Source organism: Dermacentor silvarum, chromosome 6, assembly GCF_013339745.2.
Source record: "Dermacentor silvarum isolate Dsil-2018 chromosome 6, BIME_Dsil_1.4, whole genome shotgun sequence".
Taxonomy (NCBI): Eukaryota; Metazoa; Arthropoda; class Arachnida; order Ixodida; family Ixodidae; genus Dermacentor; species Dermacentor silvarum.
Window position 1 is genome coordinate 81,054,703 of NC_051159.1, and position 20,601 is coordinate 81,075,303.

At 51.1% G+C, this 20,601-nt stretch overlaps 1 protein-coding gene across 1 annotated transcript in view; it reads left to right on the plus strand.

The window, feature by feature from the left end:
- Positions 1-20,601, plus strand: part of LOC119455667 (mediator of RNA polymerase II transcription subunit 1-like) — a 227,269-nt gene that overhangs the window by 47,148 nt on the left and 159,520 nt on the right. Inside the window, exon 2 of the mRNA XM_037717086.2 lies at positions 18,801-18,845. Within this exon, the coding sequence (XP_037573014.1) occupies positions 18,801-18,845 (45 nt within the window). The remainder of the gene's footprint in view (positions 1-18,800; positions 18,846-20,601) is intronic.

Sequence of the window (20,601 nt, forward strand, 5' to 3'; positions counted from 1 at the left end):
GCGGCGGACTGCGTGTGGTGGAATTCCTTGAGCGCATTAATTGCGTTACTTCTCTCGCGGGGCTTTATTCTTTCCTTATGTGTTCCCTCTGTCCTCGTTCGGGACATTCGCTAGCAAGAATAAACCGCTGCGGTAACTCAACGGGCACGCCGTGTACGGCTGCTGAGCATGAGGTCGCTGGTTCGATCCCTTTGTACGGCGGCCACGCTGCGATGGAGGCGTAATGTAACAAAATAAGAGATAGAAAAAGAAGAAGCTCGTGTACACAGCTTCGGGCGCACGCAAATCACAGGTGGTCAAATTTTATCCGGAAGCCTCCACTGAGACGTTTAATCATCATATATGCACCGTTGTACGCACAAATGTGGTTAATTATTCTTCACGATTTAGATATAGTAATTGTTACTAGTTAACCACGGTCGAGAGGAAAGCGGATCATTTTGGGTGCTCGTCGTTGGGTACATTGCGATGCAGTTAAGCTACACGGTCATTCTCGTTGCAGCTGCAGCTTATAATTAGCAACCCCTAGATCGAAGACCGCCTTAGACACTGCCCTCATATGGCGCTAACACGTAATTATCCGGCGCTAGAGGAGCCGGAACTAAAGCACGGGGAGACACTTTTTATGCGTTCGCACGCGGGTTCAGAACTCCAAGGTGATCAAAACAACTGAGCTCGGGCTACTGCACACTTAGACCTCACCTAAACCAAGGAACTTCAAGGGGATTGAGTTTAAACAAAGATGGCAAAGTGATGTACTAAGACAAACGTCTGCTTTAGGAGGCCGAAGGGAGAAATCAACGCCGCTGCGCTGCCGAACAAGTGCCAATAAAGGAGCACCGACAGCAACGAATGAAAGAAGTCCGCCATCGACATGACGGAGCCTTGAGCCCTCCCTCCAACGTGCTTCATGACGACATTTGACGGCGGCCACAGATGATATATATTTATTCAAACACTTCACGGAGGACCGCCCCATGCCAGTTGCGTGCAGTATGTGTGACAGCTTGTGGTCACGTATTACTAAAAGCTATCTCTGGCTTGACCAATTATCTCTGACGGTTCTTGTCGTGTCTCCTCATGCTTCTCTCACCTTTCTGTTTGAGATTTGAGGAAGGCGCCAGTGCTTTCCTCAAGCTGCGCGAGCTTGTAATTAGCCTTTACGCCGCCCGACTGTGATGTATTCAGATGTGAGACAATCGATCGATCGGTATAGATAGTGGGATCCGCAAAAGAAGCTTCATTTTGAACTGACTGTGGTTCTTAGCAATTTGATACACCCATGCTACCCATGGGGAGACTTGGACGTTGGAACGCCTCGTGTGTTGCTTTGGTCATGCCAGAGGCTCAAAGTTTCGAGGCTAGCACCCTCGTTAACCGGCTAGGAATTCCATCGTGATGAAATCATTGTTGCTTGCAATTTTCCGCGGCAGGCCTGGGCATTCAGGTGTCTTATAGCGCACTCGTCTTAAATGGTCGCAATGATTATTCTGGGCAAGCAAAAGGCACCTCGCGTAAAGCGTCGTATTTCGTTTGGCTGCTCGTTTGTTTCTTCAAAGTCACAGGCACACAAAAAAAGAGCGAAAAAGAGAAATGAAAGCTCTGGTGTTTGTTCGTCGCCCGAAGGCGGTGGGCCGGCCGCGCTTAAGCGGGGTGAACGACCTCCGGTGTTTTCTAGCAGCTCTGGAAGCTGCGTCGCGTCGTCGTCAAGGGAGCGTTGCGCGCGCCGCCGTGCACTGCGCGGTGCGCGAAGAGAGCGCGACGACTTCGCGAGCGAAAATGATAGGTGCCGCGGGGCGCGAGGGTTTTGTGTCCGCTCCGCGGGCGACTTTGGAACTAGTCTTTGAAAACGAAGAAAATAAAGAGGGATAATTCAGCTGTTCGGCTCTTGTCTTCGCCCGTGCACCTTTTGCTCATGGATACGGCTTGATGGATATCAAGTTTCTTCCGTCGTCAGGTGCAGCTTTCCGGGTACGCGTGCACTGTCCGTCGAAGCGTCTGTCAAGTCTCGACGACTATTCGAGGTATTAGAGCGGTGGGCTCGTTTTCCTTGACGACTTCCGTCGTCTCATTTTCTGCGAACGCGGCAGCGTTTGGCGTGCTGATCGTTCTACTCGTAGTACCTGGCTCGCGCGTGATGCGCCCCGCTCGTCAGCAGTTTCTGGTCGAAGCACTGACACAGAGAAGGTGTGGAGGTATTGTGTTTTTCTTGAACGAGAGAGCGAAAGCAGTTGTGTTAGTCGGTTTGCGTGTTGTGTACCTCAGGCGTGACTGTGGAATTTCTTGCAACGGCCTGCATGAAGAGAAAAGTGCCGCTGCTGTTCCTCTGTATGAATGGGAATGCCGGGAAGTGGAGACTTCGAATTGCACATCTTTCTCGGGGAGCCGGAATACGTTGAAGAGGCTTCCGTCAGTCACGATGGTTTCGTCTATATGCTATATAAGACAGCGCGTTTAAGGTGTCGGTTTTGCTCCGTTATTATACGAGAACTTGTGAAAACTGAAGCACTCGCGCTGTGGTGCATATATTTATTATCGAATGGGAAGGGCACTACCGGTGGTCGCATTATTTGGGAAACAAGTCGACGAGAAGGTCTGGGCTCATTGGGCGACGCTTTATAATCGAGGCTTTTGTAACATAGATTTGATAGTGTCACAGCGCCCTTTGAGTCACTTTTTCCGCTACAAACCATTGTAGGAAACTCGGTGACTGTAGCACTGGAAAAATTCGTGCGGATTTGCCTGCACTCTTGGTTTTAGTCGCACGTGGGCCATGGTGGTGACGTCGCACGTCGTAGACGCTGCTAGGCGTTTTTTTTTTTTTTTTTTTTTTTCGTGTCAGGTCACACGCACACACACGCGCGTGCGTGCGCGCGCGAGAGAGAGGGAACTAAAGTAATGGCAGGCTGGTGGCCTTCTACTCTTTGCCTGGGTAAAGGGAAAGGGCAGAGAAAGAGGGTCTATAAGGGGCTACGGTGTGGACAAAGCGTGTGTCAGATGGGCGCATCACAGCCGCGAGGTAGACCTCGTGCTCGGCAGGAACGCGAACAGGGCACGAGCTGTCTTCAGTGCCAGTTACACTCTGGTCGGGCTCTCCAGTAAAACGTCTTTCAGCTAACGGTCGATTGCTGATTTTGGACGCACAATCAGCCAAAGCCTTGCTGAAATTGCATTTTAAAAGAAATCGGGTACAGTGCGAGCGTTAGTCCGATGGTTTTGGTGTCGTGACGTCAGCGGGGTGGGGGCGCAGTCAGCCCTTATATTTTGTTTACGACGCGGGTTAATCGACGCGCGCCGTCGAGGTGACGACGGCCTTAAATTGAGATAAACGTCAGGCTAATCGTATGTTGAATCTGCTCCCCCCCCCCCCCACCCCGCCCCCCTTTTTCCCCCTATTATTTCTTTTTATAACTACGCGGTACTGGTATATTTTTCGAAGGCAGCAGCCGCTACCATTTCCCTTCTGGCCGCCTAACGATCAGCGGAGTCGAGCTGCTTTTTGTTCTTTTATTTATTATCATTATTTCTCTTGCCTCGTATCCGTTTCCTTTCTGCTTTTCGGTTCGCACGCGGTCCGGTTTTGGACCGCCCTATCTTTTCTTCCCAGCTTTCTTTTTTTTTTTCCTCGCTCTCCCGCCACGATCCGGAAAACGGAAGGAAGGTGGGTCGGTTCTCACTCATAGGAATGGGTCAGCGTCGCGTGCAAAAGAAATCAGCGGGGTGGAGGAGCAAAGTAGCGGTGGTCATGAAAAGGAAAGAAAAGGCGGGATGAGGAGGGGGGAGTATTCCATTAGTTGGCGCGCGAGCATGCTCACAGCAAAGCAGAGCGAGCGGGTTGGTGCGAAGATGAAAAAGAGAGAAGAGGCGAAAATCGTTTTTACGGTCGTGGTGGAATGCGCAACTCCTCCTCTTTTGCCTCTGGTCGTCGTCTTCGTCGTCACTGTCTCTCTAGAAGTGGGTGGAGCGCTGGGAGGAGGGAGGGAGGGGGGGGGGGGGGTGCGTAGCACGCTTCTTAGGGTACGAATCGCAGGCGCGAGCTCGTTGACGGCGCACGCCGTCCGTGTAGCTCCACGCGGGCGGCACGTGAGATATACCTTCTTCTCTCTGTCGTACTCTTCGGAGTGCTCCTTGCGGCATGAAGGGACACTAAAGAGAAACACCAATTCCGTTTGGACTGATCGAGTGTTAGTTCTAAACTGTATATGTTAGTTTATTACGTAGTAATAGGTTGATACTAGATGAAGAAATGTAAGCGAAACGTCCATTTTTTTTTTATTCAGCACTGAAACATAGGCGCTGGTATACGCCAGTGTGACACATCACGGATTTCGAAGTATTTTCTTGTATTTGGGCTCTTGCTAAGTTCTGGATATGGCTCATTTATAATGCTATGTAGTCCATCCTTCAGAATTGGTATTGCCCCTTTAGAATGCCGTGTAGTCCATCTTTACGGATAAAAATTTTACTCTAGAAGCGGTTTATGGCTGTAGGCCTCCCGCGGGCTTACGGTATCAGGAATGGAACGGAACTACCTCATGATCCGACACGGTGGCGCCCAGCCTGCCCGCTTCGGGCCGTATACGGCTAGCCATCTATGACCGGCTGCCCCCTGCACGGGAACTGATTGGCTTTGTAGGCTTTCACCACCTTTCATCTCACTTCGGTAGGAAACTTCTTGCGTTATCTCGGATGGTTCTCGATATCGGGGCGTGAATGCCTAGCCTGTATGGTAGCACACGGATGGCCTGCCCTGTCACTGGCTTGGATTGGCGTGGCTTCAAGCAGCATACTCTCTTCTTCGTTTGTGGTAGCTCTTGCCATGGAACTGTTGATACATTCATTTACGTACACCAACGCGTCAAAACACTTAACTTTATATAGTGCGTGTTACCGTTTGCAGAATGCCGGAACACCAACGGCAGCAATATCGCTGGTATATCTGATTTCGGCGCTCGCGACCCCTCCCCTCCTCCCCGGCCAGAAGTACGTGCGACCTCTATCATGGACCTTGCGTTGCCTTGGGACGTTAACGTCTATGAATTGCAGACCAGAGCATATCTCTGACGCTAACGCGAGGGCATGTCGACTGCTGATGACTTGCGCTCCCGTCGAATCGAGTCGACGCCAGGCAGGATGCCGGCGGATGACGCCGTCGCCGCCGCCAAAGCGACCCGCGCATAAATCGGCCCGGATTGGGGCATTTTCGGAACAACTGCCGTGGCGCCGGATTGTCCCTTCGCGGCGCCCGCTGTGTGCATAAGACTGTGGCCGCACTGCGAAGCCTCCCTCGGCCGCAACACGGGCGCAGTTTGTGGGGCAGGCCCTAGTGTAGTGTGTCGACCATGTGTCGCAGTGCGGAGGCACCATGCGAACGCCGCTCCGTGATTGTATACTGGACTGTCCATTGTACATCGATCAAAAAGAAAAGACAGAGAGTCTCGACTGCATGCCCCTTTTCTTAGCACGTAGCCCCTTGCACTTGCGAATCTCGCGCGCCACCCGGAAAACTATAGAATCGACGATAGCCGGAGCTGGTCTGCAGTGCTGTTGCCGCGACACGGGGGACTCGCGCTAAAACTGGAGCGCCATGTTTGTGCGCTTTAGAGACGCCCTGTTGGACGCCGAAAATAATGGGGCCGAAGCGAAAGGGACGAGAACCTCGCGCGGCGCTCTGTCATTGGGATGTTTGTTGGTTGCTCCGGTTCTTGGCCCCTCCGTTATACTTTCTCTTGGCTTGCAAGTGAGCGCGCGCTGTTGTTCTGATTTGAGGTTTCCCGAGGCGGGGAAGTGTTCGGCGCTGTGCTTCGGCTCGCCAGCGCTGCGCGGCGCGAATAAGTCAACGTGTCTCAGACTAGGATTAATGGCACGAGATAAACGCGGAAGCGAGAACACGGGGGGCTCTCTGTGCGAATGAGCTGCTGTAAGGGCGGGCTAAATGGCACAGAACGCGGTTATAGTTCTCACCTCCTGTGGCTTTGGAGCGGCGCGCGCACACGAGTCCATGCTTTTCTTGTGTGCCGCGGATAAGAAGAATTACCGTCATTAGGCGCCTCTTAATTTTTGTTCCTCGCTCGTCGCATGGCATCGTAACGTGTGCGTTTACGTTTAAAACGGGGCGAGGAAAAAAAAAAAAACGTTGAAAGAAAGGGGACGCGACGAGGAGATAGCTTCTTGTTTGTCTCTCCTTCGTCGTCGCTGCTCCTGCTGCTTCTCCCGCTTTTCGCCTTCCGTATACAGGGAATTCGCTAAAGCGAGAGATAGAGAATACGAACAGTGGGAGGCGGGGGTTTTGCAGCGCAACTGGTGCGCGCCGCCGACGTGCGCCGCGTGTTAATGTATGGGACCTGCTTTTTCGTTAATGGCGTCGCCCGTGCGCACCGCGTGTGCGGTCAGTGTCCGCTGCCGTCGCTTCGTCGTCGTACTGCATGCGCCGCGCGTGTAAAATATGTACGCGCGTGCGCGCGACGAGAAAGAGTCCGCCCCGTTCTTCTCCGCCTTCCTCCCACCGCGTGCTTTGTCTTTGAGCTGTGACAGCCGCTTCGCTGCTGCTCTTGTGACTGCCACTCCATATACCGCTCGAGTTCGTGTCCCCCTCTCTTTTCTCGCTTTTCACGGTGCACCAATGCTACCACTCTGCTGGTAAGTCAACTGCACTGGACCTCTTTTTTTTTTTTTTTTTTTTTACAAATATCTCTCTCCCCCTCTCTTTCATCTTTGCTGCCGCCTCCTCTTCGGCGATGTCCAGCACTACGGCGAGGATGACGAACCCTGGCGTCCCGTTGCGTGTGTGGCGGCACAGGGGCTGGCCGAGCGAGGTGCGCGTTAATCAGGCCCTGGGCGACGCTGCTGCTGCCCCATCCATCAGGGCAACACGCCGACGCCGTCGAGCGAAAAATGAAAATAACCGGTCCGCCCCGTCTCATTCTCCTTCGCCGTGTTCGCGCTAATGGCTCGCCGCCCGACGGAGAAGGGCGTCGTGTGGCACAGAGCTATAGGATTCGTTTGGCCGCCGCTGCTGCTCTGTCTCGAGTCGATTTAACGAGATATGTGGGACAGCCGCAGTGGCTGTCGTGGCGGAAGCGGTATACCAGTGCACTCGCGTGCGCCCCGCAACGTGTGATGTTTCGTGAGCATTGCTGCGGTTAAGCGAAAAAAAGAAAAAAAAAAAAAAAAAGCGCATACCGCGCGTGGTTCTGAAAAGTCGCCTGTTGAGGGAAACGCTGCTATAGCCTCTGCAGTTCGGGTCGCGGCGGAAGCGTATCGTCCGACAGGGGAATGATTGGATGTGCGTGCACGAATCGTGTAATTTGTCTTGGCTAACTGACCAGCGCGTCGCGAGACCGCATTTGCGTAAGATGCGCGTCTTTGCAAAAAAAAAAAAAAAAAAAAAAAAAAAAGAAAGAAAAAAAAAAACGTTCAGTACGTTTTATGTACTTTTCGCGAAAATAATACTTTACTATAGGAAGGTGACACGCGACTCGTAGCACTGTGTTAATCAGCAAATATGCTTACGCAAAGATGATGAGCCACGTTATACTGTTTTAAGTTTTTGAAAGGGCAGAGCAGAGTCGCGGTATTATTTGTATTCGTAAATTAATGGCGGAACCTGAACATGGTGCATGGAGAGACAACGACGCACGGTATAGGGGGACACGTACTGACATAATTGTTCGAGTTCTTTGTCCGCGTAATGCGCTATTTATCATGGGCGATCATTGGGAGCTCACAGGTGCATGAAGCAGCTGTTGAAGGTTGCGACAGGGGCCTCAACAAACTCGTTACGCTTACGTGTTGAAACAAATGGTGACTCGAGTTTTCCCAGTATCCATCACGCGTGCTGACATTTCCTGGAGGAGTCTTTGTGAACACGAAATTACGTTCGCGGACTATACGCTTCGATGCACCTGTGTTTTCTGGACTTCTAAAGAGCTTTCCTGAGTTCCTTTAGTGTTGTTTCCAGGAGCTGGGATGAGAATAAGCTTCACGGTTTGCAGATTCAGTTCACTCATGGCAAACGCTCTCCCTCTATAGGTAATAATAGTAAACTGGACGAATTTGTACTGGTTCTTGTTATAAGGTAGGGTTCATGTTGGGTAGAAGGAGCCGATCTCGCTCGACCCGATTCGTGAAACGTGTCTAAAGAGCAGTCGAGTTCATCTGAGACTTTTGACTCGCAGAGTCAACACCACAGGAGGCAGAATGGGCTAACCTAGCTCTCGGATACGCTTTTGTTACCCGGCAGTCATCATTAGAGCTTTTACAGGTTAAGTGCAGCTGGATGCCTGTGCATGATCGCGCATTGTACCATTGCTGCAGTGGGCGTGCACGGTGGTTGAAGCTGTGTGTCAGTTATGCCATATTTATTACTTTCATCTCTCACCCTCTCTTTCTCTCTCTCCCTTTCTCGCGGCGAAGTGCTGCAGCGATCCGTTTGCGGTGCGTTGCCAGTAATTTCCGTGCGCGCCTGGTGGAGGCGAGAACAAACAGCTTATGTTCTAACCGTCGTCTTGCGACCACCAAACTTGTGTGTCGGCTTTGATCGGCCACGGTCATCGCACGCTCGCATTAGCTCGACGCGCCTTGGTTTCTCCGCGCGTTCAAAAGCGGACACACCTCTCTACGTGCGCACGCTCGCACATTTCCACTGCTTGCCTGTAGATAATTTTTGTAACTCATGTGCCACAGGCCGGCGTAGGACTTCTGTGAAAGGTGCGCTACGCCATGACCGAACGAGAGGTTTTGTGAGCGTGCTCAGTAGAGATGTGTAGTTTTATATTGTTTTGCTGGGCTTCAGAAGCTTGACGCCTTTGGCTGCTGCCGACCTTCGTCATAAGAGTGTCTCGCGTTTCCGCTCGGCGTTCAGCGAAATCAGACATGTCTATCGCTGTAGTTACGATTGCTTACCGTCATCGTTGCGAAGTACCGTTAGCGGCTGCACCTTTTCGTATCTCAAGCCTTTCAAAACGTCTTTAAATCCTGCGCGCCGCGTTCGGCCTTGCAACGGATAAAGGCTGTGGGGAAAACGAGCGTTTGGGAAAGTCGCACGTTTGTGGGATCAAGGTGTGTTTCTACAGGCCATCTATCTGCAATGCGACATCGCAAGGTTAAGGGAAAACTCCTCGCCGGCGCTATAAATATGGCGCTTGCGGTGCTTCTGACTTACTAAAAAGTCGCAACTTGCCATTAGTTGTTTGTCGGTATTGCTTTGTAATGTGTCTGTACCAGAATAACGGTGCTGCGACGCGTTGTTGATGAGTGACAGGGTCCTAACACAGGAACGGATAGTCGCGTGGCGTGCTGGTTCATCATCATCAGTGCTAAAGGCGCGACACCATATCGTCATTATCAGCAGCAGCAGCAGCAACCTATTTTTATGTCCACTGCAGTACGAAGGCCTCTCCCTGCGATCTCCAATTACCCCTGTCTTGCGCTAGCTGATTCCAACTTGCGCCTGCAAATTTCCTAACTTCATCACTCCACCTATAGTTCTCTGCCGTCCTCGACTGCGCTTCGCTTCTCTTGGTATCCATTCGGTAACTCTAATGGTCCACCGGCTATCCATCCTACGCATTACATGGCTTCCCGGCTCCATTTTTTTTTCTCTTAATGTCAATTAGAATATCGGCTATATCCCCGTTTGCTCTCTGATCCACACCGCTCTTTTCCTAGCTCTTAACAAGGCCTAACATTTTTCGTTCCATCGCTCTTCGTGCGGTCTTTAACTTGTTCTCGAGCTTCTTTGTTAACCTCCAAGTTTCTGCCCCATATGTTAGCACCGGTACAATGCAATGATTGTACACTTTTCTTTTCAACGACAGTGGTAAGCTCCCATATGGTGGGAGCTTACCAGGCTCGACACCATGTAGCGCTTAGTAATGGTAGGAGGAAGGGGGACCTCCTCTGCGGGATAGTTCAGGCTGACGCCTGAACTACTCCGCAGCAGCGCCACAAGTGGACGACACGGGCGCACCGTTGTCACACGCTTTCCTGCGTCTTCTTGGTGTCGCGCGGTTCGTGTTGCTGCTGGGTGCACTGTTGTTGCTGCCTTCGTCCACTTGATTCACGTAGAAATATCAACAGGGGCGGGGTGCTTTGAGATCACGCGCGCGCCACTTGTTGGCCTTGCCGTTCGGAAAGAAGTCGCGCACTGCCGGTTCCAGGACGATGCGAGTACCGCGGCCGCAGTTTCTTGTGGCGTGTGGCATAGAGTTTGTTTTCGCAGTGATCCAATGCGTCCATCTTGGCTTCCTGTCGCGCGCACCTGGCTGGAAACGAGAGCGAACGCCGTTGCGCTTGGTCCTTTCTGTGCACAGTGGTGGAACATAGTCGAGTCCGAGCGCGACGGGCAAGCTCATTGGTCCGAGCGCCTGGCGAAGGCGCTGATTAGCGGCGGCGGCGGTCGGGGGGACTCGTTCTGAGAAAATCCGGCTGTTGAACCCTTCGGGTTCTGAGCGCCCCGGCCGGCTGCGCTGGTCATCTCTCGGGCCCCCCGTGTGATGAAGGACCCGCACTTCATTTTGCGGGAACGAGCGAAGGATATAGAAAGAAGAGAGGGTGGCCGCGCTCAGGCAGGCGAATGACTGTCTGTGCGTCATGTCAACAGGCGAACGTCCCTGTTGCCTTCTTAAGAACGAACAAGCATTTACGGGAGATCCTAATGAAGAAGTCTCGGCGCAGCGATCAAGGAGATGGTAGGGGGTTTTTACGCCTTTAATAGCTGTACGTGAGTGGGGGAACACCGGATGTATAGAAGGCTTCAAATTTCTACTGAACGTCCGATGTTCGCCCATCGAAATCGCAGCACAAGCACGATGGTTCGTCGGCCTCCTCCTCCTCCTCATCCCGCCTCTCCCTCTCCTTCCTGCCTCTGTCGCATAGCAATAAAGTAACTGCCACTGCCTTTCGGAAACTGACCGGCAGCCATCTTCCCAGCAGCATGGCGTCATAGCCTGGCGATGTCAAATTCTGCTTTTCTCCGACTCGAAATGCTGTGTGTAGTATATATGCGTTGAACGACAGAGATCAGCTACTCGTGTCCGCAGGTGAACTCGTCTCACAATGTTCACTTGGGTGAATCACAAAGTACCGATAGAGACGCATGAGTGTATGTTTCGCAACCGTCACTGTGACTGCACTGTTATTTTTTATCGCTAACACGATGTAGCGTAATTTGTTGCTGCGCAGTTCCTGCTGTGCGGAAAAAGAAGTGCAGGAGCATATCAGAGACCGCGCGTATTGCGTACCGGCCGGTTGCCGATGACGTTCTATGGGCGTGTATGTAGTACTTCCACCCGTTTTGAAAACCATTCCCGAATGTCCACGCGTGAAAAGCTGCTGTGCGGCCGTTCAGGTGGAAAGCACCGTGACAGTGCACCGTTGAAGACCGTTACGTGAACGCACAGGCACACTCGCTCGGCAACCAGTCCATTAGAGCGATGCGGGGCGGGCGGACGTCCGGTCGCTTTAAAAAGCGAGCCCGCGCGAGTGGGCACCAGAGTGGGCGCTTTCTTTTCTTCTCTTTCTTTTTCCTTGTTTCTTTTTTGTGTGTAACGCGTGCAGGCGTGTGTAACGAACGGGTTGCACGCCATATTTACAATACGCCTGCTGCATGCATGCAAGCGGTGTGTACCTGTGGTCCGCCCTAGCCGCTCGTGAGTCTGTGTACGGGCGATGCACGCAAACCGTGGCTTGTTACAGTGAAGGTCGTCCGCTGGAGTATAGTAGTTTAGATAGAGTAGGGATGGACGACGGCGCTCTCTGGCTGGCATTGCGGCCTCGCGTAATTATACATTGAAACTATAACTCTGTAGTGGGCGTGGTTCTGTCGCGCGCCCATGCACGTAGCACGCGTGCGCGGCGCGAGTGAATCGTCGAGGTTCGGACGCAGAAACGTCGCGTTGCTGTACAAGCTTGGTCCTGCGATGCGGCGATGGGAGAACAGTCCCTCGTTAGCGTGGAGTGCTGACAGCCTCTAAATGTGCAGTTTCGTTGATTGCTGGGAGAGTGAGCTGTGCCTTGTTGAATACGCCGGGTGTTATTATTTTTTTTTTCACACTTTCCGAGCGTCAGATGCGGTGACGCTGCGATAGCACGCTGTTAATTTAACGCCCAACGTGTCCGCATGGTTTATTGCCTGTTTGGAATTTGACGGCTAAGTGTATGGCGTTTGGCGTTCCCTACAGGCTGGCGCGTTGTTTTTTGGCCTTGTAGTTCTCAAAAGTAAGCGCACGCGAATAGAGGGAACGAGAGTAATGCTTGTTAGGCGTGGGGAAGTCGATATTAGTAATCGTTCACCGAAAACGCTGTCGGGAGCTTTGCATACTTACCGGATACTCGACACTTTCGCCTGCACCTTCGAGATGGCCAGCCCGCAATTTAGTTTGTAGTTGAAGTGTCGAACATAACGCCATCTCGATGTTCATTCTCTATTTCGATCTTCAACGTGCGGTCGCTCCGCATCTCATTATTTATTTTAAGGGCTCGAATCCCGGCCACGGCGGCCTCATTTCGATGGTGGCGAAATGCGAAAACACCCGTGTACTTAGATTTAGGTGCACGTTAAAGAACCCCAGGTGGTCCAAATTTTCGGAAGTCCCCCACTGCGGCGTGTCTCATAATCAGATCGTGGTTTTGGCACGTAAAGCCCATAATTTTTCTTTTTATTTTAAGGGCGGGCGAATATTCCAAGCTTCGAATACGAATCGAATATTACGCGCTAACTATTCGTATTTGAAATTGAACTATTCGGTATTTTCGAATATCGAAACTAACTGTATATTTTGCAACTATACCGACTGTTGGACCGATGGACTGTTAGGAGTTAAAGCTTAGGTTACTGTTCTCTGTCTTCTAAACAAAGCATCGAGCATTTTAGAAGTGAAACGACAGCAAGAGTTTTCGAAGCAATGCAGTGACAAAATGGGTAATTAAGCTCTTTTATTTTATTTTATTCTTATTTTATTTTTTGTTTCATGGCGGAAGCGCGCGTACATGACAACCTGTGATATGCTTGCGTGTAGTTTGTCATTTAGTGTATTTTGCCGTCTAGTCGTGGTAGTAGCTTGATCTTTTGAGCTACAACGTACGAGTGATATTTTCTTTACAACGAGCCCTTATACCTGTGGTAACGGCACTCAAGTCCTTGGGCAGCTTTTTTCTTTTTTTTTTTCTCAACTTCTGATCTTTTCTGTGTAACCGTTTATTCAGCAGCTATATATCCTTGGAAGTCCTGCTTGCAATCCAGCTGTAAACTTGTTGATAGGCTATTCGTGCAGCTTTTTTTAATGACAAATGGTAATTTTATGTTTCAAACTGATCCTAATTGTCTCTGATATTGAGCTGTCTATTTTTCACTAGCCAGTACAAGCGTGGTCTTTCATTAAACCGAAATGTTTGTTCCTACTTGTAGTATACGCGTTTGCGTTTGACTATTCGGTGTTCGATACTTACTACACAGTTCGTATTCGAAGAAGTTGTACACACCCTACCTTGCTTAATTCGACCTGTGCAAGGTCTGTAGTATTGTATAAATAAAAATGCACAAAGAAGTGATATTCGCGCACCTATAAGTTCCATGGCTGAGACGTATTCTTATACTGGCATGGCGACCTTTAATATCCGTATCTCCGCGAACAAACAGGCACCGCGCCCGCGAATGGGCGCCCAAGGCATATCTTGGTTCTATACTCCACTTTCGCAAATGGCTCCACAAGTAGCCCAGACAATTGGCGTGACGACACTTTCCGAAAGGGCAGACCTGCATGCGCGGCCTAGTTGAGAGCGTTTTCGTCTCCCAACCTGGGTGCAAGACACAAGCCGCTTCATTTTTCCCCCCTCCCGCCGCAGCTTTATCAACGAGAATGCGGTGCACTACGTGATCATGTTTGCACAACGTTCGCTGTGACCTCGAACGTACTACGCGACGAAATCGATGGCACGTTGCCCCTGCGGCACGACCATCCTTTGTCGGTCGGGCAAGCTCAGCGCCCGGGCCTCCTCTCTTTTTAAATGCCATGTGGGGCAATGTCGTCGTCTTTCGGACGTCGATTTATTTTACCGCTGCAGCCCACGCGGAGGAAGGAGACCTTGAAAAACAAAAGCATACGTGACGGAAACGCAATGTTTCCGCGAATATAATAGCTCCACCCCCGGCGCCCCCCCCCCCCCCCCCCCCCCCCCCCCCCCGTCGCCGTTTCGCCACCTTGCGAGCATCCAATGATTACGTTGCGAAATGGTGAGCCCCGTCGGGCCATATACCCCGCTGACGTATGTATACACTGTACGAAGGCCGTATCGCTCGAGCGCATTGTCGCAGAGGCGCTTCGTCAGTGTTTCGCGCCACTTCGTGATTGCCATGTGCGCGACGCGCCATATGCGCCACATGATTGCCGCGTTTTCGGTGTGCGCCCCCCGCTATCCGCGCAAAGGTTGAGGCAATATCCAAGGGCAATGGCCTTTCGCGCCGTGGTGGAAGAGACTTGAGAGGCAGCATGGACCTTAGGTGTATTCAGGCTATTGTGTGCCAACCTCTTTTGAAGAAATGGCTCCCTCTGAACTTTGAATCAAGGGAAATGCCCCACGAACATGGTCTCTATATAGGCGTTTCACGCCTGGTTTCACTGAGTGTCGGTTTAATGGTAGGTTTTAGTGGCGTCAGCTGTCGGAGCGTTGGAATTGCATCGTCATGGTGCATTTGCTTTCGAGGGTTTCCCTGTCTCTTTTTTATACGTACTTTAGTATTGAAACATTAGTGCGTTTTATAGCCCGGAATGAATTCGGCATGCATAGTTGCCGTCTTGTTTTTTGCGTTGAGTACCGGTATACCCAGGAGCACAATACTCCTTTATGGATCAATATTTGACCGTATTGCTAACGATATGACGTTTATCGGTGACGCCAGCGTTGGGCCAGCTATAGGCGCTGGAGACCGTTCGGAGCGGTGTTCTGTGTAAAGCTAAAAAGAAGCCTGCAAAGTTTGGCCGTGTTCGCGAATTTCACTTCTGCAATAGCGAAACGGCCGATCTTGCCCTGAGATACGGAACTCGACGGGATGTCAGGAAAAGTAACTTGCTAGCTTGAGGCATTGGTTCCTCTAGAACGCAATGAAGTCCTTTACCGATCCATAAAGCTGCAACCATGCAGATGCACTCAATATACATGACATGTCATGTATATTGAGTATATATATGAGTATAGTATGAGTCATGAGTATAGTATGAGTATATTGAGCAAGTTACTTTTCCTGCGCCTTGACGTCACACTGACAAACCGGAGTGAATTATATGCAATAAGAGAAGCTGGCCCTTAAATTCCTGCTACAAACTTTCTTCCGTCGAGTGAATGAATATAGTTCTTAAATAATAAATTACTTGTCTGAACTCAAGTAACATTCCTCGTTCGTGTCCCTTTAAGCTTATCTGGGAGGAAATGGCTGGGATAGTTAATCGCTGATGAGTCTAAAACTGCGTTGTCACTGTTTTTGTATTGTGAAAATGAAATCGCAAATAAAGTTTACACGATTCTGAGACTTAACAATGCCTTGGGACGTAATCTTGTGTTATTACCGGGGCCTGTAGCGATGTAGTGCTGATTGTTAGACGTATGCCAGGGTCGCGCGTAAGTACGTTACTCGCCTCCCCCCCCCCCCCCCCCCCTATTTTTTTTTCTTTTGTGGCGCTGTGGATTCTTGCCTCTTTGCATACTATTCTGTCGCCGCGCCTTCCAATGAAAAAAACGAAAAGACCAATAAAAAAAAAAGACTTGCAAGTTTGCACTCGGTCGCGCAAAGCTTAGGCACAGCGAAACTTACTGGCTGCTATACTGCTAGGTATTAACTTGGTTGCTGCTAGGTCTTAACTTGGTTTATCTTAACTACGCATGTAGGAAGGTATTCTCGAGCGATCATTTTCGGAAGTACCTTCCCTTTCGCGACATTTCGCGTGACTAGCGCTGGACGCATCGGCGCCTACGAGCGACAGCACTCCTGGCATGCCACAAACGCAGGCAGGCTAACCAATGTTGGCACAGTGCCAAGAACGCTGCTGCTTGCCGACGCCGAACGCGTTGGAGGCTAGCCACTCGATATTAATCGGCCAGCTTCGCTGTCTTGAGCTTTGCTTTGCGCGCCCTAGTGCAAGCTTTCGCTTTTTATTTTTTTTTCCTGGCTCAGCGCGCCGCGGAGAGAAGAGAGGCGGGAGTCGGGAAGACAGGAGGCTGGCGCGGAGGAGACCGTCCTCCTCCTCCTCCTCCAGGTTGCCATGGCTACGGCGCGGTAGTTTCTTGGCACGCACCACAAATTACGGCTGGCACAGCTTCGTTGTTAAAAACATGGCCACCACAATCTATATGCAAATCCAATAAAAGCGCACGATGAAGCGGGACTATACCGGTTTTGATTTAGGATCCTGTGTGATGATAAGCGGATTATCGCATGCGGAGCTTCCGGCCCATATTTAACATTTTTCTATAGGAATTTAATTCGTCACGCGTACGCAGGTAATTTTCTTCCGCGATTGAAAAGACCCGCAGTGCGCGCGCTTTAAACATTCCGGCCAACAACTTCGCCCCTCGCAGACACCGGCTTCGTCTCTCCCTCCTCTCCCCCCACCATCCTCTCTAACGCGGGGTCCCTATTCACTGTCGCGCTGCTTCACGAAATCGTCGCTTGCCAAGGCAGGTGTATACTCGCTCTGTCCCCAGGACGGCATGCCAGGTGAGGCTTAATTAAATTTGCTACCGGCTGTCGCGTCGAGGCGACACCTGACACTTTTATTCGCGCTGCGTAACACGCACTCGGGACCGAGCGACGCCGGGGTTTCCGCCATTGTCCGTGCCCGTGATGTCGGGGTGTTTTTTTTCTTCTCGTTTATATAACCTTCCCCCAGCGCTCAAATGAAGATTAATGATAGGAGCTTTCTTTCACGCCGGTGCGGCGATATATATATGCCGAGTGCTGTTCCTCGCCGCAACTCGGTTGCGTGATGTGCGTGCTCGCCGCGTTCGCAAACGTGGCGTTGTGTCCCTCGGCTGCGTCGACAGACAATTCGTTGAGGCGCTGGTTGGTGGACGGTTCGATGGCAATCGGTATATATATATATATATATATATATATATATATATATATATATATATATTTGTGTTTCGGTGACCGGGCACGCCGCGGCGACAGAGGCAGCCGCCTTTCGACACATTCGTCCTCGATTAATGGATTCGCGAAGCTCCTGAAAATGGCCCTCGGTCGCTGGAAGTTGTATCGAGCCGACGCGACGCGTCGTGTACGGTTTGCCTGTACACCGCGTTTCGGACCTCTGCCGGCGCCTCGTTCTCTCGCTTTTGTTTCTTTCTTTCTTTCTTTTTTTTTGTGAAACTCGAGGCTGTGATCTCCTCGCGGTGATTGACCCAGTGCCTCCTCGAGAAAGTCTTGCTGCTCGAACTCAGCTTGATCGTGGTTCGATGTCTCGTCGACGGGCCCCGGGGAGCTATTGGAGCGCGCCGCTTGTTTCGAGCGTTTTATCGCTGGTCGATCGCGAAACGTCTGGTTTATTGCGGGGACGACTCTCGAGAAGTCATTGTTTCATGGTTGTTAGCGCATTGATCTGTTATTGATCCCGATCTGCTTTGCTGCAAGCCACGCTCTGACCATCAAAGCGAGGTGGGTGTTAACGAGCGCTGGGAAGCACGTAGAAGCTCGAGTATATACGAGCCCACGTGAAACGACGTATTACAGCGAAGCTGGTGGCCTCTAGTTGGTCGGGATTTCTCGTGGCGCGCGGTCCCCCCCCCCCCCCCCCCAAAAAAAAAAAAAAAAAAAAAAAAACGGCAGCTGGAAAATGGTGTTGTCTTTCAGTTTCCGCGTAACAGATTTATGTTTTCTTGTATATTCGAATAACAATCCGAAGCTACCATGTCTGCAGCTTCTGTGTGAGTCGTACTTTTTTTGATGCAATTTGATGCACGCATTTTTCTGATGCAATTTTCTTTTAAACATTAATTTAGTGCAATAAAGCACGTGCGCTTGGCGGACGGACGGCCTAGAAGAATGAGGATGTACCCTGTACTTCAGCGCCCGTGTGGTGTGTGTGCGCGTGACGTGCGTCGGTCGTTGTGGTGGCGGTGCTTGTGTAACGTCGTCTGACGTCAGATGGGGTGGTGGTACTTGTCTAACGTCCGTTCTCTGTATATGCACTTCCACAGGGTGGAATAGAGGCGACTTCCTTTTTTTCTTTTTTTTAATGACCGTGAAATTTTAAAGTTTTGTTTTCACAACGTTGCCATCGTACCGTCGTCTTGTGCTATATATTTTTCTGGCTGCTATGACTCGTTCAAAATGCGTATCTGAAAGTAAAAAAAAAAAAACTGAAAATAAATAAAATTGTCTTTTTCGTGATGTTCGTGTCCACTCTGAGTGAGCAGTTACCGCGGTTTAGAGGTAACAAGGTTCCTTCAGTGCTGTGTACATATCTACGTGCTTCCTCGTTGCGTTGACATTAAAATCTCGAGAATAAATGGCGAGTGCTTGTTTGTCTGCACAATCTTCTTTTTCTTCTATAACCCATGCCCGCATCCGTATGCAATTTCCTCTTTCTGTTTTACAAGTAGGCACATCCTTTCCTTCTTTTCAAGACCGTTCTCGTGAAATAACTGAAAGCGACAGTCAAGAAAAAAAAAATTCGTTAGATCCTCGCGTGTTCACCACCTCGGCTGGGGAGAAAGACAAACGAAAATTGTGTGTTTACGTGTGCGGGAATGTGTTCATTCTTTCTGTTTTTAATCTGACCTTTTGTTCTTGCTTTTCTGCACAGAACCGCTGCGAAAACAGATTGCCCGCAGCGACAGCGCCACCGACGGTAAGTGCAGCATCACTTTCTTCTCCCAGCGAGCGAGGCCCCGTCGCGATCTGCAGTGTACAGGCAACGAACGCGGCGTATGCATTGCGGAACTTGAGTCGAACTGCCTTGTATTTACGGAATCGAACACTTCCCAAGAAAAGAAGCGAGATGGGCCATTCGTACATGCATACTGGCGGTGCCCTTGAGCACTCTTTGGAGCAGTCTTACGGCCACTGTTCAACTCCTTTTCGTGTTTGTCGCCGCTGCAGCAGCCGAGCGGACCAGTGTATACAGTAGCACGTATGTGCAAACTTCAGTCGCTCGCCGGTCGTCAGCAGAAGAGGTCGGTCGCCCCTGCTTTTTTTTTTTTTTTTTTTTTTTTTTTTGCGCAAGGCCGCAGCCCGACTGTGTCGCGCGTCGCGTTGTCGCCAGAGCCATTATAAATGGCCTTCCCACACACGCGTTGTTGTGTGCTTGCGGCGGCCAACGAGCGGCGAGGGAAGGAGCTCTGGCTGGGGGCTGTGTGTATCACTTGCGCGCGCGCGCTTCGAGTCTCGCGTGCGTCACGCAAAGGCCGAGCCCCTGGCTGTGGTTGCGGTGCGATATAGTAGCTTCGCCGGACGAAGGTCGCCGAAGGTCAGTCCGGGGGATGGACGCCCGGACAGGCGCGTTTGCGCGCTGACTATACGTGTGGCGATTCCCCGCGTTGACTGGCTGTGGAACGTCTCCAGCCTTTTTGAAGTGCTTACGCGGCGCGATCTCGGTGATCAGCTCCTCTCAGTTATCGCGCGCCTGGGCTGCCTCGCGTCGGCGCGCCAGGCTACGCAGCGACGGCGCGATACATTCAACTCTCAGTTAAGCAGAATTATACCATGCAAGAAAGTGCTTCTTCTTCACTTTTTGTGCTGATCGAACAGCTCCAAAAAGATAACAATTACGTTTATAAATATCGAAGCATTTTGAAGCACTGCCAACAACCAAATACGAAGTGGCGTCTGCCAAGGTGCAAACAAGCGAGGCCAGTGAGCGCGCGCTGTCGCGCGTATTTGTGGATGCAAACCGCCATTCCTCGCTAGGCGCGGCAACCGCAAGGCGCGTAGACGCGAGCTTACGCGCGTGCGCAAGCGTACGTGTGGTCTGGGCTTAACACTCCTCCGTGTACCCGCGCTCTTGCTCGGGGCGGTGCCGCCGCCTACGAGCAGAAAAGAGAAGTACTGCATTATGACACTAACGCGCACCGACAGTGAACGTATTTCCTAAAGTCTCAGTATTAGCATGACTATCTGCCGGTCCACTAAATGTTATTGTACCAAGTTTGTGGTTATCACTAATAGTTGGACCACTAAATAAGCCTGCATCATTGTAGTCAATGGTCAGGCTTCGGTGGTCTCGCACTACGACGCCTCGATGCCAGCATTCGAAGGGACGCTGGCATCAAGAAGCACTACCAACGCCACCTAGGTGGCGTTCACCGTACTCAGCACAGCGGAGCGTGGCCTCCGCAATTAGCTCTGAAAATGTTTCTGAAGTTGATCGCGGAGGCTGTAATTACGACGCGCTGTACGCGCTGATTTGACTCGGTGACGATTCAGTTACGTGCTTTGTCTTGCGCGTTGTATTAGTGTGTCAGTTACGTGCTTCGTCTTTCGCGTTGTGCTAGCGTGTGCAGCGTAGTGCAGCTTCCATATGCACGACGGTTGCTCATGGTCATCGACGTTGGTAGTCGTGATGGAGGAGACGTGCCACCAGGCGTCAGCGTGGGTGCATCAACGCC